This window comes from Carassius gibelio, chromosome A5 (assembly GCF_023724105.1).
Source record: "Carassius gibelio isolate Cgi1373 ecotype wild population from Czech Republic chromosome A5, carGib1.2-hapl.c, whole genome shotgun sequence".
Lineage (NCBI taxonomy): Eukaryota > Metazoa > Chordata > Actinopteri > Cypriniformes > Cyprinidae > Carassius > Carassius gibelio.
In genome coordinates, this window is record NC_068375.1 from 12,488,656 (window position 1) to 12,512,224 (window position 23,569).

At 39.1% G+C, this 23,569-nt stretch overlaps 2 protein-coding genes across 13 annotated transcripts in view; one reads left to right on the forward strand and one right to left on the reverse strand.

The window, feature by feature from the left end:
• Positions 1-16,323, reverse strand: part of LOC127994242 (tyrosine-protein kinase Fer) — a 45,679-nt gene extending 29,356 nt beyond the window's left edge. For 4 of the 12 annotated variants that reach the window (XM_052591795.1, XM_052591789.1, XM_052591793.1 and 1 more), the window contains exon 1: positions 4,839-5,237. The gene's annotated coding sequence lies outside the window, so the exon portion shown is untranslated. Of the gene's footprint in view, positions 1-4,838; positions 5,238-5,352; positions 5,514-15,691; positions 15,774-15,893 lie in introns of those variants that run through there. The other 8 variants (XM_052591797.1, XM_052591790.1, XM_052591792.1 and 5 more) reach the window with 7 other exon arrangements.
• Positions 16,324-20,086: 3,763 nt separating this feature from the next.
• On the forward strand, positions 20,087-22,475 carry LOC127994394 (V-type proton ATPase subunit G 1). Its single transcript, XM_052591800.1, has 3 exons — positions 20,087-20,266; positions 20,970-21,070; positions 21,675-22,475. Exons 1-3 carry the CDS (start codon positions 20,185-20,187, stop codon positions 21,846-21,848), a joined length of 357 nt encoding a protein of 118 aa, XP_052447760.1. The 5' UTR covers positions 20,087-20,184; the 3' UTR covers positions 21,849-22,475.
• Positions 22,476-23,569: the final 1,094 nt, after the last annotated feature.

The window sequence follows — 23,569 nt, forward strand, 5'->3', positions numbered from 1 at the left end:
AATGCATTTTTTAAAGAAAAATAAGACTGTAATGGGGTAATCAAAATAGCCTAATAACTCTGTGCTTTTGTTGTCATTCATTTTGATTTTTAGTTTAGTGAATTTAACTCCCGCTTTAAAAGTATTTTTTGTTTTTAGATTGCAATGTTACAATGTTAGAATGAAATCTGATTTTAACCCTTTTTTGCACATAATATAAAAGGCTTACATGGTTACATTTAGGACCGCAGCCATCTAATATTTTAGTAATCGAGTATTCTACCAAAAAGTTCCATCGATTAATCATCTAATCGGATAAAATGTGTTTTTGCTTAATTAAAGTGCAATATTAATTATGCAAGAGGAAAAAAAAGACTCCTGTGTCTCTTAAAAGGAACAAATAAGTTTCCTTTTTTAGAATTTTTTTTTTTTTTTAAATGCATAGAATACAATGCATACATCAAAAATAAACATTTAATTATTACACATTGTTTCTCTGTCTGTACTTGTACTGTGCTAAACAATAGTAATACATCCGGACTAAACCGGACTTTTATTTTGATGGGTTGACGTACCTTTACAGTTCTGTGTATGTGATGTGACCCTAGTTTTACTCAAATCAAACGGTCAAATGCTCATGAAGTGACTGTCAGAGCAGTTCTGGTGACGTTCATGTGTTCACGTCCTTATTTAGTGAGAAAGCAGACGCTGAAATCACTGCGAGTGTGTGTGATAAAGGAAGTCACGCTTCTGCTCCATTCAATAACAGAGACGCAGAACATGCAGGATTCATATTTAAATAGACTGTTCCGGATTAATATTTACAGATATTATTCCATATCATGATTTGATGTAAGTGCAATTACCTATTTTTGATTAATTCATTCAAAATTTGGCAAATTCCGTGCCATTCCGCATTATACTGTAAAATAAATTTTTATGACTGGATTCCTTGATTCCCTCCGCGTTTTCTGCATCGCTGAAATCATAGGGCCCTAGTTGTGGTATGCCAGCTCTATCTTGCAATGGACACACGCCACAGTGTTCTCTTTACGTTTTCTCGCACCCTCAAATCAAAACACTGCTGACTCCTTGTGTATCCTTTCCGCTTTGTGGGTGATGTAAACGCATTGTTTCACATTAAAAAATCATTGCGAAAGAACCTGACGTGAGATAGTGATAGTGATAGTGAAGTGACATTCAGCCAAGTATGGTGACCCATACTCAGAATTTGTGCTCTGCATTTAACCCATCCGAAATGCACACACACAGAGCAGTGAACACACACACACACACACACACACACACACACTGTGAGCACACACCCGGAGCAGTGGGCAGCCATTTATGCTGCAGCGCCCGGGGAGCAGTCAGGGGTTCAGAGCCTTGCTCAAGGGCACCTAAGTCGTGGTATTGAAGGTGTAGAGAGAACTGTACATGCACTATCCCCACCCACAATTCCGTCCGGCCCGAGACTAGAACTCACAACCCTTCGATTGGGAGTCCAACCCTCTAACCATTAGGCCACGACTTCCAGATTTAAAATAAATTAAAAGGGGCTTTGAGGCAGAAGAATTTGCCTCGATAATTTTGTAATCAAGTTACTGGAGGAATAATTTCAGCCCTAGTTACATTCACTTTATTTGTTTTCATAGCCTTTAATAGGTATTGTTTTGTTGGAGAAGATTGGGGAGAAAGTGAAATATATACAGATTTTTTAAAATTCAAATACAAAAACAAAAATACCAAGATATATACCGTATATCGCAAATTGACCAAAAAATACAGCGATATGAATTTTTTAGCTTTATTACAACATGATCACATGTAGACTTGTGCCGGTAGTCGGTAATGCGCTATATTACAGTAATGAATATTCACGATATTGTTATCGTGGGCACTTATAAATACCGCAAATAATTATATATTACAAATTATTCAGAAATTGAAATTTGTAAAATGCATTTTAAGAAAACTATTCCCATCAGCTGGTCAAAATGCACAACACCGCTGCATGCTGCTTGAAAGACGCTGTGTGCTCTGATGTAAACAAGCACGCATGAGAAGCACATGGACGAACACGTGAGAGACGCATAGAATGAAAGCACATTCACTCTCTGACAGTAGATGGCACAAAACTGCAGAGAATGCAGTTATATATATATATATATATATATATATATATATATATATATATATATATATATATAAAGTTAAAAGTTTTGCACATATTAAAGTGCAAAAGAACTATAAAGACCAATAGGTAAGATGAACATCATAGCAAATACACAAATCTGAATGGCTATTTAAAATTATTTAAATATGTTTAAGAAAGTAGTGCAGCAGGTTTATATATGGGGTTTCCAGGTTAAGGACTGCATTCTCTCTCTATATATATTAGTGATCGACCGATGTATCTGTTTACCGATATTTTTCCCGATATTTAAGCATTTTTCCATAATCGGGTATCGGTTTTGTAATATCGGATTCGCCGATTAACGGCGCCATCTTGTGGCCGTTTTGAGATTTCCGCCATTGCAGCCCGGGCGTCTGAGGAGATCAGTCAACAACAACTCAGTGCACAGGTAAAGTATATGTTCTACTTGGTTTGCTTTAATTAATCAACTTTATTTAACATAACAGACATGCACAAATGAGATCTGAGACATTAATTCCTGATATAGTTAATTTATGCAGCTTGTTTCTAAACAATTGAGACGAACTCATTGAGTCACGTAGTGCAATTCGCCATGTCCTGCCCCAATAAAGACGTATCTTTACATGAATTAAATAAAACAGACATGAATGAGTGCATGTTGAAAATAAAAGCCCTGAATTTAATTCTCTATCTGTTGTATTTGCTCACCATTAGTCTAGAAGAGAAAGTTCTTTCATATTGCTTAGAAACTGACGGATGATCTGGAGGCTTAAGCACGGCCACTGAATGAAACTTTTGACAAGTTCTTGTTTAAACACCCTAGATTATATTATAATTTACTACATAACAATTATTTCGCTAATACACATATAAATATACCGCTTTGTGGAAATTTATTATTTATTATCTCCATGCGCGATCGCGGTTGATTAAATTATAGTCAAACAGCACTTTATCAGTTGGCATTTCATGATATAACGTTAGATTGAATCTAGATCATAAAATGCCAACTGACAAGTGCTGTTTAACTTAATATAGTCTCGGGAAAAAAGTTCATTCATATTTCTCAGCACCTGACTGGGTTGATGATCAGGAAGCCTCAAGCAAGGCCACTGCATGAAATTTTTGACAAGATTATCTCGTTTAAACCCCCTAAATTATAGAATCATTTGATTTACTACATAACCATTATTTAGTTAATACAAATCTAAATAAATGCAGCTCTGTGGAAATTATTTATTATCTCCACACGCCATCGCGGTTGAGTAGCCCAATTTATAGTTTCGTGTAAATGCATAGATAAGTTACAGCACTTTGTCACAAAGCATTTCATGATCTAGACCGACAAAACATAATAATTAATAACACTAGTTGGAATCGGTGATTGATAGGAGGATGGGCAAGCCACTTGAATGGTGGAAACAAAATGAGAAAAGGTTCCCCATTATTGCTCATCTGTCAAGAAAGTTCCTTTGCCCCCCACCATCTTCGGTGCCCAGTGAACGAGCCTTCAGTGAAGTGGGAGCCATTTATGAAAACAAAGGAAGCAGGCTTACAGGGCAGAATGCTGAAAGACTCTGTTTTCTACACTAAAACCTAGTTCTGCTTAACTGGGAGTATTAAGTTACACTACTAAATGTAGTGTAACTTAATACACTACATTTAGCCCACCGCCCCCACCAATATGTTATAATCATTTTTGTGCTTTATTTTTTTAACTGTTTTTATTTTTTTACCTCATCAAAGCTTTTATTTTAAAACAAAGACACTTTTTAACACTTGTTCAGCTCATTTGTGTTTAATAATTGTCAGAAACAGAAGTATAACAGTAAATAAATATCGGTTCTGCATATCGGTTATCGGGTACATAAACATGCAAATAATCGGTATCGGTATCGGTTATAAAAAATCAATATCGGTCGATCACTAATATATATATATATTTCTGAATTGCTTTATTTTATTTAAATGTTCAGTAATTTTTATTAGAAAAAAGTTATTTAACCTATACTATATTTTGAGCACTTTTTAAAACTAAATTTCAATACCGTGATAATACCGTTTACCGTGATAAAAGCATGAGCAATTAATCGCAACAGGAAAATTTTATACCGACATATCCCTACACGTCACGTTATTTTGAGTACTTAATTACTGTTGAACAATTTTAATATAAAAGAAAAAAAAAGTACATTTCAGTATTAAAAATGATCATATATTTATTGCATAAATCAGTAATATAAGTGAGAAGGAACAGTATCAGGAAGCCGTAAGATATTATTTACTGTATTAAACAGATCTCATGTTCTCGTCATCTGACCTAATTATAGTAGACAAGTAATCAGATTTAGCGGTTAAAAGACCATTCAGAGCATGTGATCTGTGTATCTTTATGCACAGTCAGTCTAGTTTTAATGCATAAACGTTCCAAGAAATGACCCTTAGTTTTAAGAAGTCTCAGGTGCAGAATGAGTAAAATATAGAGACAGCAGTTGAACACAAAAACTAGCTTTTAATGAATTTTCTATTTCAAATAACAGTCCACAAAAAACAGTCAAATAAAAGACCAAAAGACAAACTGGACGACTGACATGCCGCACTCAGGAAGTGCTTATCAAATCATCACATGAAAAACGTGATGTGTGTACACCTCAAAGCCCTGATCAGTCTTAAATAACCACGTAACAAAAGCATCACTTACCTTGTTATCAGCATATCTACATTCTGCTAAATAACCTCACCCAACCAGTGCATGCAAGTGAAACAGAGGAACATGCCTTAAACGGGTCAACTTTTATGCCAGGTTTCCAAATACAGGCTAATTGAAAGACAATGCAGTTTAACAAGTGCAAATCAAGCGATAACAGACTTCCTGTGTGACGACCGGCTAAAACACATGAGTTTTGGAAAACAGCCAGATCTAAAAGCAATCTGAAGAGTCAATGACTGTTGAACTGAAAGCATTACTGTAACACAACACTACATTTACACACCTCCAGTTCCTTTCTTAGCAACTAAAAAAAGTATGAGAACAACCTCAGGTATTTGTGTCTTGAGGCTAATGTGATGAACACACCACGACTAAAATGACACTGAGACATTACAGTACAACTGCTACAGTTAAATCCAAATGCTTTTAAAATCAGAAATGGTTTACGGTCTTCACTAAAGCAGAAGGTTGTCTAATTACTGAGATTAGTAATGTAGTTCAATACTTCACAAAGCCCATAATAACTTCCTCATCTGAGAGTATGCCTTCTGCTCCCCTTCATCCACACAGGTCACGTTTAGCTTTTAGACCACCGATTCATTAAGAAGCTTACTGAAAGGCAGCTCTTTTGAGGATTTTGCCACTTAAAGTGATAAAGACTATTACATTGTGTTGTGTTGAAAGAGTTTTTATTAGAGGAGGCATACTCTTTATCATGAGATCTCTTTGTTTGGTCAAAAGTAGTGCTCTGGCAATTCTAAAGCATTATTGTTATCATAAAAAGATCTTGCATGTGATGTTCTTCTGTTAAAATAGCAAAGTGCACAGCAATCATTCGGTTTGTTTAATAGGTCATCCGGCAGACCATAAGAGCTGAACTATAAGAGTTGTGTCAGTAAGCCACATGAAGAAACCAAAGTGGCCAGACAAAAAGATGTAGCTAAATGAGCTGATGTCAGTTTGACAGTAACAGCTATCGTTGGTTTCCTGTGAAACTGTTACTGTTCAGACAAACATTGTCAAAAATGACAGCTCTTGACGGATATATTGTTTAGGAAGTTTGTTTTGAATATAAATATTTTATGAACGTTGACTCAAAATCATCTTTTATTCACTCTAAAGCTTAGCATGTCAATAAACACAAAATTACAAGCAAGTGCAAAATCTTATTGAGAGAAGATGAAAAGGAGATTTCTGATTTCTGACAGACAAAACAGCAACACTTTACAATAAGGTCAAGGGGGTGGAACGGTTCAACTTTTTCACGGTTTGTTTCACAGCTTTAGAGTCACGGTTTCGGTATGTTTCAGTATGTGCTATGTTAATGGAGAAACTATACTTAAAAAAATACAATAGAGTAAAGATACAAATAAAATAAACACTGATTTATTATTTTTTTTCAGGGAGGTTTTAGCATTAGTTTTTAGGTACAGAAATTGAATAAAGTAATAAAATGTAAAACAGCATCGCATATTTGACTGTATTTCACGAGTTCACCCTTACATCTAATCTGAAGGCAAATAGTAGGCATATTTTGGCGTGCTGTCCTGGGGGAGGGGTCCGGGCCCGGAGCATAGCCCGAACCCAAATAACTCCCCCTATCCCAATTTGGGATAAATAGATTAGAAGTGAGGAGTTGGGGTGGAGGAGGGTTGCCGAAAAACTGTCGTGGGACAGGAGGTAGGAAGACTGGATATATATACGCGTGCGTGCTATAAGATGATTAGCTAAACGAGATGCACCTGTACCAAATTGGATGATTATCTGATCGTGCTTCTCCCGAACTTTGTTAATAAAACCACATTTCACGAGTTCACCCTTACATCTAATCTGAAGGCAAATAGTAGGCATATTTTGGCGTGCTGTCCTGGGGGAGGGGTCCGGGCCCGGAGCATAGCCCGAACCCAAATAACTCCCCAAAAGAAGCTTAAAGCCATAGGACAGCAGCCAGAGAGATAAAATTTAGTTGCCCCCCAAAATATGCGTGTTGGGAAGAAAATGCAGAGCGACCTGGAGAGCCCGTGCAGTGTTCGACGAGAGCTGCGGCTCGCAACGTCTTACCAGCGAGCCCTCCATGCCACTTATGGGAGGAGCACAATGCCAGATATCAAGAAATGAGGGACTCTTGCTGCCTCCGAAGGGAGCTGCGGCTCTGCTGCACCGGAAGGGAGAGTCCCTCTTGCGGCTGAGTACGAGGCGCGGTTTGTTGCATCTGATGGAGGGCTCTCACTGCGACTGAAGGGAGCCAGCGACTGTATCCCATCGGGAGGGAGATCCCTGGCCGCCATAGAGTATGCAACATAACTCGGACGGGGGGTTCACACTGCGACCGAAGGGAGCCGTGGGTCTGCTGCACCAGAAGGGAGAGCCCCGTCAGATGCTAAATAGGCAATGAGATTCGAGCCGCGGTTTGGCGCGTCGGATGAAGGGCTCCTAATGCAACCGAAGGGAGCCAGCGGCTGTACCCCATCGGGAGGGAGATCCCTAGCCATCGTGGAGCATGCAACATAACTCAGATGGGGGGTTCACACTGCGACCGAAGGGAGCTGTGGGTCTGCTGCACCGGAAGAGGAGCCCTAGTCCGATGCTGAGAAGGCAAAGAGACGCGACTGTTGGAGGGACTCCCGCTGCATCCGAAGGGAGCTGCGGCTCTGCTGCACCGGAAGGGGGAGTCCCCCATTGCGGGTTTATGGAGGCACGGTTTTTTGCCTCTGAGGGTTCTCCCAGCCTCCGTAGGGGGTTCGCAACTCTGCAGCAGGAGTGCTGCCCCGGAGGGGAGAGCCCTGATTGACGCTAACTAGAATACGACTGTTGGAGGGACTTTTGCTGCGTCCGAAGGGAGCTGCGGCTCTGCTGCACCGGAAAGGCGAGTCCCCCTTGCGATGCGAGGCATGGCTTGATGCGTCTGATGGAGGGCTCTCACTGCGACCGAAGGGAGCCAGCAGCTCTATTCCCCCGGGAGGGAGAACCCTATCCGCCCTTGAGCATGCAACATAACTCAGACGGGGGGTTCACCCTGCGACCGAAGGGAGCCGTGGGTCTGCTGCACCGGAAGGGAGAGCCCCATCAGATGCAGAATAGGCAAGAAGATTCGAGGAACGGTTTGATGCATCGGATGGAGGGCTCCTGCTGCGACCGAAGGGAGCCAGCGGCTGTGTTCCCCCGGGAGGGAGATCCCGGTCCGCCCTTGAGCATGCAACATAACTCAGACGGGGGGTTCACCCTGCGACCGAAGGGAGCCGTGGGTCTGCTGCACCGGTAGGGGAGCCCCGTCCGATACGGAGTAGGCAAGAAAACGCGACTGATGGAGGGACTCTCGCTGCGTCCGAAGGGAGCTGCGGCTCTGCTGCACCGGAAGGGAGAGTCCCCCTTGCGACTGTATAAGCGGCTTAATTTGATGCATCGGATGGAGGGCTGTCACAACGACCGAAGGGGGCCTGTGGCTCTGCTGCACCGGGAGGGATACCCCCATCTGCCGCTGAGCGCGCAGCGCAACTCAATGACAGATGAAAGGCTCACACTGCGACAGAAGGGAGCCACTGCCCAGCTGCACCGGAAGGGAGAGCCCTGTCCGATGCTGAAATAGGCAAGGAGATTGTAACGATGGCTGGAGGGCCCTTACTTTGGCCGAAGAAACGATAACTGAGAGGCTTCTATTATTCAAGTACACAACATGATTTAAGGAGGAATATATAAAAATTTTTTTTTTTTTTTTTTAAATGTCTGATGAACAACAACCGAGGGCATCTATCGGATTATGTGAGAGGCCCCTTTTGAGCTGCTTAAGATTAGGGCTGAAACGATTCCTCGAGTAACGCGATTACAAAAAATGATGTAGGCAAATTCCTCTGCTTCGAAGCCTCTTTTAATTTATTCTAAATCTCACGTCGGGTTCTTTCGCAATGAATTTTTTTTTTTTTTTTTTTTTTTTTTTGAATGAATTAATCAAAATAGGTAATTGCACTTACATCCGATTCACGAATTAATATCTCTAAATATTAAGACGGAACAGTGTTTAAATGTAAATCCTGCATGTTCTGTGTGTCTCTGTTAATGAATGGAGCAGGAGCGCGACTTCCTTTTTCACACACACACTGAAGCGCGCATTACTCTCGCGGTAATTTCTGCGTCTGCTGTCTCACTAAATGAGGACTTGAACACATGAACAACATCTCCAGAACTGCTCTGACAATCAGTTCATGAGCATTTGACTTTAAGTAAAACTAGCGTCACATCACATACACAGAACTGAAAAGGTACGTCAACCCGACTAAATAAAGGTCCGGGGTCCTGACATTTTATCCTACCCATCAGATTTACTGTGCATGCGCACATCAGTATAATTAAGCAACAACACATTTTGTTACTCGAAAAATTTTTTTTTTTTTTTTTTTTTTTTTAAACCAGAGTCGTTGATGAAATGAGGGTCCATCGTGAATTTAGATTGGGCGTTCCGGAGTTAGACAAAAGCGAGCCTGATGAGGTTGAATTGGAGAATGGACATAAAATATATATTTTTATTTATTTATTTATTTATTTATTTATTTTTGAGGCTCTTGCGGCAGCGAGAATTGCGGCAGTAGGGAAGGATGGAAAGGGCTCCTGCGGGAGCAGACACTGCTATGGCAGTGGTGAAATATAGGTAGAGGCTCCTGCGGGAGCAGACACTGCTGCGGCAGTGGTGAAATATAGGTAGAGGCTCCTGCGGAAGCGGAGACTGCTGCGGCAGTGAGGAAAAAACAGAAAAGGCTCCTGCAGGAGCGGACAATACTGCGGCGATGGGGAGATATAGAGAAGGCTCCTGCGGGAGCGGACAATGCTGCGGCGGTGGGGAGATACAGAGAAAGCTCCTGCGGAAGGATGGCTGAAGTGAGGATTGACCATTACAGATAGATAGGGCATGTTAGGAGAGTTAGCTATGGAAGATTAGGAGTTTTAGTGAAAGGGGATGAGCTGGCGTTAGAGGGGTTGGCTGAAGAGGGTTCGAGATAGATATATAAATAAATAAAATAATCGGCCTGACCAATAATAGGTCTTGGTACCCTCTGCCTTCTGGCAAATCTGGAGCTGGAGGCCACTGAACAGAAAAATGGTTAGTAGCATGAGGGAGCGGAAGAGTTGAGGGCGCGTTTACGAATGGAGGCGGCCTCACGTTTGCTTCAGCTGCTGTAGCTGTGGGTCGTGGGAAGGGGCTGGGGTGTGTGATGTCTTGAAGAACCTGTGTAGCCTGCACTGCTAGCAGAAGTAACAGGATGAAAATACTGAGATGTGCAGGCCCGTGTTGCAAGTAAAAGTAGCTTCATGCTTGCTTTGGCTGCTGTAGTTGTTGGCTGATTTGACAATTGCTCAAACCTTGTCTGAATTAATACAGTCCTGTTGGAAAAGCATCTTTTCCTCTTGTTTTGGCCTTCGGGCCCTTTTAAACAGCCTCCGGAGCAGATAAATTTGGGATGCTGTTTTCCTGTTGTAGTATGGACTGTGAAAATAGAGGCTTTGAAACAATGTAGCATGTTTAGTTTTATAAACCATTGTACCAATAGACATGTCTATAGCAGTAACGTTAATTGCAGTAATTCAAATTCAAGCCGTTTCTAAAGACATTTACTTTGCATGCTTTTCATATAACAGTCCTAAAAAGACGATAGAAAATTTACTCACACTTGTTGTTCTGCAGCCAAACACGAGGCAGTAGCTTGAAAAATTCTGAATAATCATGCCAGTAAATGGTGAAATATGTCCCTAAATAATTGATCCTGCCGGAATAATTGCATGAAACTTATGTCTGTATCATCTCAGTGAGGTTTAAACATGCACAGTAAAGCAAATGTAATGTCTTTAGACATTTCGGTGTGGATGACAACTCTGCAAAAAGCCTTTGCTTCGTGGTTAAAAAGTGGCATCGTCATCGGACAGAGTTAAGTCATAACGCCGTTTAACAAATTTTTGCGTCTTCATAAGCGCATTCTATATATAACGTCTATTTAAATTGTTCAGATGAGCAAATCACGAGGTTTTCTTGCATGATTAGCATTTTAATTGTTTGGTCAGACGGTTCATATATTGATCTATATATTCACGTTCATACATCGGGGATTAAACGTGGAATTTATCTTTTGTATGCTAAATATGTAAACAATATGTGCACAGTACCTATAACTGCGCTTTACATTTTGCAAGATTGACATGCTAAATGGCTAACTGACCCGGTTTACTCTCATCTTAACAAAATTGATAAGAGTTCCTTGCGTTTACGAACGACATGTATCTGTTTAATCAACTCGACATGTATACCGGTTTAGTCCTTTCGTTCACGAATGAGAGCTCTCGATCTCTGAGACTCATATGAAACTCGCTCATTGTGGATGACAACTCTGAAAAATTCTTCATGAATGAGTGTAAACGGAGAACGATTCGTTCGCCTAGAAGATTCATTCGAAAAAACGATTCTTTCACGAACGACATGCCACTACAACAACGCACGGTCTTCGCCGCTAGTGGAGGCAGCATCGAACTGCGACACGGCAGAAAAAGCGAGAGAGGTTTACTGCGGGGAGAACTGGAGCACGGCTGCGATCCAGCATTATAATAGAGCCCGGTCCTGGCGAGAAAATCGTGTTGCCGAGTGAGGCGAGCTCAAGGATTTGCACGAGCTTTTGGCCACAACGTGTGGCTTGGCGAGAAGAGCAGCTGACCGATGACGCTTGTTGGTGTTCGGCGGATAGATATCTTCGTCGGAAGGAAGATTGGGCCTGTGATAAGATGACGGACAGCGCGAACCGAATGCTGACAGAGCGAACCGAATGCTGACAGAGCGAACCGAATGCTGACAGACGGTCTATGCCGAAAAACTGTCGTGGGACAGGAGGTAGGAAGACTGGATATATATACGCGTGCGTGCTATAAGATGATTAGCTAAACGAGATGCACCTGTACCAAATTGGATGATTATCTGATCGTGCTTCTCCCGAACTTTGTTAATAAAACCACATAAATTGTAAAGATTGTTCTTTATTAAAGTTATAAAAGCGATTTCTTTGTTGTTGCTGTTCGATTAATATAAATACTGTCACTTTAAGAGAATGCACTGATGCAGTGGCCTAAGTTCAGCCGGCTATGTCTGCTGTAGGATACTTACCAAAACGGCATTTGACATCATTTTTGTGTGAATTTGTCCATTTAAACACAATACTTCAGAGAGACCTTATATATGCTCAAGTTCTGAGGCATCAACAGAAACATATATTAGCTGAACCCGGTTTGTTTTACGTGTTATTTATAACAAACCATATTACAGATGCTTTGTCAGATTTAAGTTGGTCCCAGCGCATGCCGAACCGTGTGTGGTGAAGCGAACTGGTTTTTTTCAACGAACCATGCCATCCCTAATAAGGTCCCACAAAGTAGTGTTAGTTAACATTAACAACAGCCAATACATTTGTGACAGTATTTATTCTTTTTTTTTTTTTAACAATAGTACGTTTTAGGCTAGTAGAAATAATTAGTGCTGTCAAACAATCACGATTAATCACATCCAAAATAAAAGTTTTTGTTTACATGTTTGTGTGCTGTGTACATTTATTAGGTATATATAAATACACACACACACACACACACACAAGCATGTATATTTTCAGAAAAATGTATGTTTATATAATAAATATAAATTATATGAACATATATATATATATATATATATATATATATATATATATATAGACATGTAAAATCATGTAAATATTTTCAATATATATACACTTTGTGTGTGTATTTATATATAAATAATAAATGTACACAGAACACACATACATATATTATGCAAACAAAAACTTTTATTTTGGATGCAATTAATTAAATTAAATTAAAATACAACTGTTCATTGTTAGCATTTTAATAATGTATTAGAAAATGCTGAAATTAACATGAATTAAGATTAATAAATGCAGTTTATTTCCTTGTTAGTGAATGTTAACTAATGACACCTTAATGTAATGAAGCCAATTTTTTCTAAAACGTGAAATGGAGTTTATGATACTTTATGTGAAAAGACAGTGATTTATTTTTATTTCTTTCAGAACTCATTTCTGTTCACCAGCAACTGATTGGATTTTTTTTATTATCATTTTTACTATCAGTTTGCGGTCTTAAAAGTTTCAATAAATGATTTGACAGAAATGTTAAATAAAGAATGCAAATGGAATATTAAAATGTTACGTTTTTAGTAATAAAAAGGCTACTGCTATTTGTATTTACTTAATTATTCTAAATGACCATCCATGGATTTAGAAAGAAGAGTTCTGCTGTCACTGGAGATGCACGTGCAACAAATTGGGGGCAGTCATGGCCTAATGGTTAGAGGGTCAGACTTTGTTGTAACCCAAAGGTTTCAGGTTCGAGTCTCAGTGCCAGCAGGGATTGTAAGTGGGAGAGTGAATAACCAGTACTCTTTTCCACCTTCAATACCACGAATGAGATGAGACCCTTGAGCAAGGCACCAAAACCCACAACTGCTCCCTGGGCACCACAGCAAAAATAGCTGCCCAATGCACCATGTGAGTGCGTGTGTGTGTGTGTGTGTGTGTGTGTATGTCTATTTGGATGGGTTAAATGCATAACACAAATTCCGAGTATGGGACACCATTAGGGCTGTGCAAAAAATCAAATGCAATTGTCATGCGCATCTAGTCAGTACAGGCGTTCCTGTGATTAGTATATCTCCAGCGTGTGCGTTCAGATCAGGGTTGCCAGGTTTTCACAACAAAGCCTGCCCATCTGCTTCTCAAAACTAGTCCAAAACTAGCCCAACCGTGTTTTAGGGGGTAAATATCACACTATTGGGATTGGGGTCGCTTTAAGCTGCAGAAATGAAAACCAACCGTGGACCTGGCAACACTGGTTCAGGTGGAGTGGCATTTATTACACAGAGCCGTAGTCCACTGACAAGCTACACAAAATCACTTTCAAAATTGACAATGAATCGCCTGCGATTTTGAAAGCGATTTTGTGTAGCTTGTCATTTAAATTACGGATCTATGTAGTAAATGCCAACCAGTGTTGCCAAGTCTGCAGTTGTTTTTCATGTCCGCATGCTGAAAAGGCTCCATTATATTATATCCAGTTGGCTGATATGTCATATTCATTGTGTACTGTATCTAAAATGTGTGTTTTTCAGTATTTAACTGAGAAAAAATATTATTCCCAGTGCAACAGACGTACCAAATTACTGACTGCACTGTTGGTTAGTGTTCACTTCCTTCCTATTGATGATTTTTACTATTTCTTTATTTGAGAAAAATACTATGGTAGCATGGAATCAAGAGATTTCTATTTCAAGAACAAATTTGTCATGTAATCTGTTCAAATTTCCAGGGTTTTTTTTTAAGAACAAATTATTTTTTTCATACTGATTCAATTATAAATTATTTATTTGTAATTTAGTAAATAGTATGTAAAATAAATATAAATTTAATTGCATCATGTACTATTTAATATCTTTCAATAAAATACTGTTATATCACAACAAAACAGCTTTAAATCCCTAATATATCAGAACAGGTCACTAAAAAAAATAACCACTAGAAATATGTATCTTTACTTGATCCTATTCACAATGTGAAATGCTTTACAATGTCAACTGAGACCTGCAGAAGCAGATCGGACCAAGCAATCAAACCAAGTGTGAAAACAACTTCATGTAATGAAATCAATCATTTCAAGGACAGCTCAAAAGCAAGAGCCTTGCCCACCAATGAAAACACATCATAAAGTTGTAAAATAACCACTGTGCTGTATAATCTCTCACTCATAACACAATTAGGCTGGTTAACGCACTTCAGTGGGAGTCCAGCTCAAGGAGGATTTGCTGTGTGCTGCAGAACAGCTCTGTGTGGGAGCTCAGCTGCTTGAATAGCACTTGTGAGCACACCGGAGGAGGAATGTGCGTCTGAGGAACGGGTCACCAAACACACAACATGTAAACAAACCCAGCTGCTTGTGACCAACATCGCTTTAGGTTAACATAAATGGCTAGATCCAAGACTTACAGAGTGTTTCTTCGATTGTAATCCAAGCAAAATACCTTCTGTATGAATTTTACCACCTGTGACTAAAAGAAATACTCGCAGAGTCTTTCAGCCCAGTGGTTGTGACAGCTTTCACACAGGAAATGAACAACACCTTAATCAACGACCAAAACAGACTGGGGATCGGTACAATTATTATGATTTACTCCATTAAAACACATGCATAATTATTTTGGGCATATAGTGACCACGAAATGTATTTGCACATATGGATTGAATGGAAATCAATACATTATTGCAAAATATTAAAACATGTGGCATTTTTACTTAAAGCCAGCACATGCATATTTTTCAGTTTAAAAAAATTAACATTATAAATAACATACAAATAGTATTCAACATTTGGTTGTCAAACGCTGATGTGCATCATTCAGGACTACAGAAAGCATAATCGCAGCAATGCTTGATAGGGGTAATTAAAGAGTTTATGATCATTATATAAAAGAGGAAACTGAGGATTTCCCCCCAGCGCAATTCAATGGGAATAACCACAAAAAGCCCTTGTAAGCAATCCTCCTCAATGCATCTCTCAGAATAACATTACATGCTAATAATATGCGATTGGCTGAGCTGGTCAAGGTGAGAAAACCGCAATTTAGCTGGCAATCTGCACAGTCCGTTCATACCGCTGTTGTCAAAAGTTTAAGAAGAGTGACGGGCGACTGTTTTTGTGTTCAGATACAGCACAACCTCACACATCCCTAACCTTCATAAATAACATTCTCGGACAGTTGACAAACTGCAGAACATATTTTATAGGCTTACTGAACACGTTCATTGGCTTTCCTGCGCTGGTGGGACGTTAGCCGCTGCTAGCGCTGCCCTGCTAATGCTGCCTGGCCTTTTCCTTTGGAAAAACAGCACAACAATTGAACACAACACGCGCAAAACCGAGACTCGCGCCACACCTAACACCATTCGCGTGCGAACAACATTGCGTATGTGATAGAATAGTTAACTGACTTACTGTAATGGAGTATTGTGGTATTTGTCCGTGTTTCCTGATTCCTCGGTATTCCTCTTTTTCTTTGACTCGGGTTGGAGGAGTTGAGTTGGGATTCGGGAGGGGTTTCCGCTCGGCTCCAGCGCTGCCACTGGCTTGTGACGTTCACCACTCGACCCCTCCGAGCACTGTGTGTGTGTGTGTGGGTCAGGAAACAGTACTAGTATATATACCTCCCTGAATTGTCATTATTTCAAAGTAGAAGATAAAGAGGTGCTCGTTTTCAGGTCATTGACTCGAGGGGTGTGGAGTAGGAGGCTGCTGAGCCGCTCGTCTAAATACTCAACTGCTGAAGGGATTGAATACCTCCGTTTTACACACTTTTAAATACTTTAATTTAAGTGGGAACCAGTCACTCCCTTACACTCAGTGTGCTGAGATTAAATGGATGGTCTGCAGATGTCTGTCAGTATGGAAGCATATGGGTAGGATTATTCAATTTGGGATGTAATATGCAAAATGACAATGCAATATGTAAAATGGCAATGGATTTCTGTATTTACATTTACATTTTCCAATACATTTGTGCAACGTTTGGTGCAAAATGAAAATGAAAATTAAATTACATAATTTTCATTTGCAATTTCCTACACCAGTTTTAATATGTAAAATGAATATTAATTTTAACGCTTTATAAGTTGCAAAATTAAAATGAAAATGTATTACAGAAATGATTAGATATGTCTAACATGTTCAAGCAAAAACTGTGGCAAAATGATCATTTAAATGCTATTTTTCTTAAATGCATTAACACTCACAGTCAAGACACTTACGATTGCATTTTCATTCAATGACCCGCAATGAATGTAGCAAAATTCAAAGTGCACATTGAACATGCATTCCGAGCCGATCACGTCTAAATAAACGTCTATTGATTTTTTTTTTCTACTTCACTTTTATCCAAAGGGAGAGAACTATTTGCACTGTATTTATCAGTGGGACAATATTCATATACTACAACCTAGAAATAATTTGGAGGTCTAGACAGCACAAATTATGTGCCCAGCTACATCTGATTCAAATATTATGCTAATTAACAGTGAGTGTAGTTTCAGACATTTCAGTGCTTCACTCGCACTGACTCTTATTCTGCCTGAAAGAATAAAAAGACCAAGCTGAAAGCGGAGCGATTTGACCAATCAGATGAAAGCAGCGTTTTAGCTCCGCCCACAAGTGCGAATGAAATATTGAAGCCATAAACCGAAATGATCTAAACGTACACGGGCCAACTATCTTGTCCATTTTCTCTCACTTGAGTCTCTTGACCTTCTGTAAGCCCCGCCTTGTTCACGCAGTGATTGACAGGGCGGGAGGGGGCGGAGACGTGATCGGCTCGAAATGCATTTTCAATGTGCACTTTGAATTTTGCTACATTCATTGCGGGACATTGAATGAAAATGCAATCGTAAGTGTCTTGACTGTGAGTGTTAATGCATTTAAGAAAAATAGCATTTAAATGATAATTTTGCCACAGTTTTTGCTTGAACATGTTAGACATATCTAATCATTTCTGTAATACATTTTCATTTTAATTTTGCAACTTATAAAGCGTTAAAATTAATATTCATTTTACATATTAAAACTGGTGTATGAAATGGCAAATTAAACTTATGTAATTTAATTTTCATTTTCATTTTGCACCAAACGTTGCACAAATGTATTGGAAAATGTAAATGTAAATACAGAAATCCATTGCCATTTTACATATTGCATTGTCATTTTGCATATTACATCCCAAATTGAATAATGCTACCCATATGCTTCCATATTTTCTGTCTGTCTGGGACACCAAATGTCCTTGGTCTATTCAGAGTACTGTAAATTAAATATGTAATTGTCCATGAGATGGCGATATTTCTTCTGTTAGCTCGATGAACACACTCTAGACTTTTTATAATCTTGTTGATTTACAGGTGCATCTCAATAAATTATAATGTCGTGGAAAAGTTCATTTATTTCAGTAATTCAACTGAAATTGTGCAACTTGTGTATTAAATAAATTCAATGCACACAGACTGAAGTACTTCAAGCCTTTGGATCTTTTAATTGTGATGATTTTGGCACACATTTAACAAATACCCACCAACCAATTCACTATCTCAACAAATTAGAATATGGTCACATGCCAATCCGCTAATCAACTCTAAACACCTACAAAGGTTTCATGAGCCTTCTCTCAGTTTGGTTCACTAGGCTACACAATCAGGGGGAAGACTGCTGATCTGACAGTTGTCCAGAAGACAATCATTACTGACACCCTTTACAAGGAGGGTAAGCCACAAACATTCATTGCCAAAAAAGCTGTCTGTTCATAGAGTGCTGTATTCAAACATGTTAACAGAAAGTTGAGTGGAAGGAAAAAGTGTGGAAGAAAAAGATGCACAACCAACTGAGAAAACCGCAGCCTTATGAGGATTGTCAAGCAAAATCGATTCAAGAATTTGAGTGAACTTCACAAGGAAATGGACTGAGGCTGGGGTCAAGGCATCAAGAGCCACACACACAGACGTGTCAAGGAATTTGCTGAACCACAGACAACCTCAGAGGCATCTTACCTGGGCTAAGGAGAAGAAGAACTGGACTGTTGCCCAGTGGTCCAAAGTCCTCTTTTTTATCAGATGAGAGCAAGTTTCATATTTCATTTAGAAACCAAGGTCCTAGAGTCTGGAGGAAGGATGGAGAAGCTCATAGCCCAAGTTGCTTGAAGTTCAGTGTTAAGTTTCCACAGTCTGTGATGAACTGGGGTGCAATGTCATCTGCTGGTGTTGGTCCAATGTGATTTTTTAAAACTAAAGTCACTGCACCTGTTTACCAAGAAATTTTGGAGAACTTCATGCTTCCTTCCTTCTGCTGACCAGCTTTTTGAAGATGTTGATTTCATTTTTCCAGCAGGATTTGGCACCTGCCCACACTGCTGAAAGCAAAAAAGTGTTGGCTGTCTGTCTATCTGTCTATCTATAGCCCCTTTCACACTGCCATTCTGGCAAATACAGGGGTAAAGTGTTCCTGCAATTGGTCCCTGATCGCTAGATTTGGCACTTTCACACTGCCAGTGATGACCCGGTATATGTGCGTGCTTTCACACACAACCCTTGAAGATCCTGTAAGGACACGTGACATCAGCGCGTGACGTGTAATGTACGAGTCGACAACGCCAGGCACGTTATACTTTCACTGAAGCAAGCAAATGGTCTCGGCGTCAGCGCGGAAAGTGAGTAACTAACTGATCTCTGCTTCATTACAGTTTGCACATGTGTTTTCTTCGCAAACGTTGATCTTCCTTCAAAACAGCCAGTAAAAGAGTCGCGCGATAACGCGCCGTCATCACTTCGACACGGAATTAGATCTGGCTTTTGTTCACACAGCACTCATCCCGGGTCGAACCCCCCAATGTTACTAGGTCCCCGACCCGGGTTCAATTCGGTAATCAATTCCGGGACGTGGTTGCTTTCACACAGAAGGCGACCCAGCAATGTTCCGGAAATATTGCGGGTCCGACGTGCAGTGTGAAAGGGGCTTATCTGTCTGTCTGTCTATCTGTCTAATCTATCTGTCTGTCTGTCTATCTATCTATCTATTTGTCTGTCTGTCTGTCTATCTGTCTAATCTGTCTGTCTGTGTAATCTGTCTGTCTGTCTGTCTGTCTATCTGTCTAGTCTGTCTGTCTGTCTGTCTGTTTAACCTGTCTATCTGTCTAGTCTGTCTGTGTGTCTATCTGTCTAATTTGTCTTTCTGTCTGTCTGTCTATCTCTCTGTCTGTCAGTCAGTCTGTCTGTCTGTCTATCTGTTTGTCTATGTATATTTTCTACTACAAAAACATACAAATGGTAAATATTATTTTGTTGATTTGTTCTTGAAATTGGTTATCAACAAGTTAAATTGTATGTGTGTGTGTGTGTGTTAGCTTGGAAACAAATAACAGGTGTTATTTAATTGCTATTTAATATCATTCATCCACTATTGTAGTTTTTGTTACTATTTTGAGTTCATTTTTATAGTTTCAGTTCTCATTTTGATGTAGTTTTAATAATTTTCTTGTGTGTGTGTGTGTGTGTTTTTTAAAATTATATCATATGAATAACCCGCGCCCTCTGGCGGAAGTGTTAAATTGTGACGCGTTCTCTGTCACGTGACTGTCATCAGCGGATCCGCGTGACGCTCAATCAGCTGACGATCACTCGACCTTCTACGCTGCGGGAGATACGGACACGCAGACCTCCTATCCGCAGTGTTTAAACACATCCAGTACTGAACCATGGCGAGCCAGTCTCAGGGCATCCAGCAGCTGCTGCAGGCGGAGAAACGAGCCGCAGAAAAGGTCGCAGAAGCCCGTAAAAGTAAGTTGCCGTTTTGCTTGTCATTGCTGCAGACTAGCGCTTAGCTAACATGCTAACTGCCCAGCAAGTCACTGCCGATGTTTTCTATATGTATTGAATAAATAACAAATAGAGAAAATGTATTTTATTTGAAAATCCATTTCCCTGATCATATTATATAAAATGTCAACACAATTTAGGCAATGAAGGTTTTATTGATTGTTTTTCGGGTGACAGACTTGCTAACAGCTCTGTAAGATAATCCTCTATAATGGATAATATTTACCAGTTGATGACATGTAACTAAATGATTATTGTTGGCTAATTTACAATGAGGATGTTAAAGATTTAAAACCCAAGGTTAAAGTGAAAGCTACATTTCAACACAAGAAGTCAGCTTTCCGCTCGTGGTTTTCTTTGGGACTTGATGTTTTTTCGTTGTTGTTGTTTTTCTTGTGCCCTGTTCAAGTTTCATGTCTGTTCTTTATAGTAAGGTAAAGAATGACTGTAAGTTTACTAAAAATCTTCTTAAATTAAGTGTCCCAGTGACACTGACTCACTAAACATTCACTCGGTTCCTGTTTTTATAGAGATGTTCTGCTGCTGGCTCTCATTTCCCATACAAGAGAGGAATTTCCCTGCAGAGAGCAATATTTTTTCTTCTGCCTATACAGTCGTCACATGTATTATTTCAGTAATGAGCATTGTGTGTATTTTTTAATAGGGAAGAATCGCCGTCTGAAGCAAGCCAAAGAGGAGGCGCAGGCTGAGATTGAGCAGTACCGTCTGCAAAGAGAGAAAGAGTTCAAGACAAAGGAGGCTGCGGTGAGATTCAGTCAATTCTGGTTTAAGGATCCATTTGTATCCATTGCAGTGCCTTTTTTATTTACAAGGGGAAAATCTTGTCAAAAGGTGTATTGGTACTCTGTTTTGAGGAGTGCTTTTATTATGATTTCAAGTGTCTGGTTATTGGCAGTTGGTATTTTAATTTCAGGACTTCTCCCAGTTTGAATAATGCCCAGGATGGATTCTGATCGGCTGCCAATGTTTGTATCATTCATCAGCTGAAATAAACAATCGTTCTGAAAATGATTCCAAACGAAATTGTTTCTCAGTGCATTTATTGTAATAGTTGTAGAGTCGACTCTGCTATTCTTTAATATTAAGAACGATTTTAATTTTGAAACACCTTTGAGTTATTGCTTTTACTATATGGTAAAAATATCATTGTTCAGTAAATACTTATATTAAACTCTTACAATAATCTCTGCAGTTCCATCACGAACCTCTTGGGGTCGCAAGCCTTGTTAGGAAGCAAATGACAAATCTGGAAAAAAAAAACATAATAATAATACCCCAATCTGAAGTAAGATACATGTGCATTAGTATTTAGTTCTGAATATTACTTCAAGTTAATGTCCTGTTGCAGGCACTGGGGTCCCATGGAAACTCCGCTGTAGAGGTGGATAAGGAGACCGTGGATAAGATGCGCTGCATCCAGATCAGCTATCAGCAGAACAAGGAAGCTGTGCTTGCAAACCTGCTGAAGATGGTGTGCGACATCAAGCCAGAGATCCATGCCAATTACCGTGTCGCTGGATAAACACCTCTGACCAACCACCATGTCCGTTACAGTCCCTCAAGACCCACAAAGCACTGAGACAAAGACTGCTACTGGACATATCATGTTACAATCATAATAAGCACTACACTGCTTAATAATACACTTCTTATCAACTTTACAACAACACATTCCCTGTGGTTTAGACAGATGCTCACTGAAACATAAACCTATCAAAGGTCATGGTACTTTACATACACATCACTGCAGTGTTTTTCATTGTGTGCATCTATATCTTTGATATGAGCCAATGCGAGTCTTTGTCTCTGCTCTCTTAATTAACTGTAATATTGTCCGGTTTATCAGAGTGATCTATTTCTTTGTGAATGATACCTTTAAATGTTTGTATGAGTGTCTGTATCTCAATGCTACATTCTTAATTTATAAGTAATCTGATGTTGTTTTATCTAATTGATGTATACAGTAAAGTATTTTTTGTCAGTGGCGCTTTTGTGATAAAGCTCATAATTCTCATTAGCTTAATGTAGTATTTGTGATTAAATTAGCTGCCCTCTTACTCCCTCCTTCAGCTCTTGTTCTGTATATGTAGGTATATTCCTCTGTTTCAGCCTGCTGTGGAAATGTTTAATAAATGTCTGTACAAATGGATCCTCATTTGAATTTCTTCTTCTTATTTATCTAGGGTGATGCGGAAGGAGCACAACTGGCAAATATTGTTTAACTATGATCTATATTTAGCTATATTGTGCTCATCTATAAAATGTATAATTCTCAAAATCCTATTAATTCTTATATATATATATATATATATATATATATATATATATATATATATAAAATTATAATATATCCATGCACTTAATAAGTAGTTTAAATGTTGTCACTAGATTATAACAACTGCACTAAAATAAATGTCTCCCAGACTTTTCCTGAATAAGTTTAATAAAAAGCTAAATGATATTTACATATCTACTCAGATAAATATATCGCTTCATTTATTTATTTTTCAATTTAAACGCTGATTTTCAGTGGTAAAAACATAAGGCCTCGACTCCGTGCAACATTTAACTTATAAAATGTATTCTTATTAAGTGAATGTAGAAGCTATACGCGCATAATTGTCAAAAAAAAAAGCATTCAACTCTGCCAACGCGTAAAGACAAAATTATATACAATTCTTTGTAAACATCACGTATTTTCTTGACGTGGCAACGGGAGTACGGAGAAACGTGGAAACAAGAACGATACTTTATTTTACTGGAAGAATACAGCAAAAACTTCTGTGCATGCGCACATCAATAAAGCGCATTTTTTTTACTGTACAACAGCAATTACTATGTTTGCCTTATTGTAGGCGTAGACGTGAATAAAACACAATCTAATAGGTAGAACATTCATTTTATTGTTAACTCCCGGTTTTTGCTGTTTCTCTTCAAGCCGCGACCGTGAAACACGTCACAGGCATGAGTGAAAGCCACGGATACATCGCAATGCCTGGACATCTATTTAGATGATATACGGTAATCCATGACTAAATGTTAATCATAGGTAAAATAATAATAATAATAATAATTTTTTATTTATTTAAATACAGACGGGAAATGTTTTGTCTTTTATCTTTTACCAGCTTCTTTACCGGTTTAGAAGTTAGGACATTTTTATAAATGTTTCTTATATTTTGTAAAAAAAAAAAAAAAAAAAAAAATCCAAAAATATTAACAAAAATAATTTTGTGTGAAAGT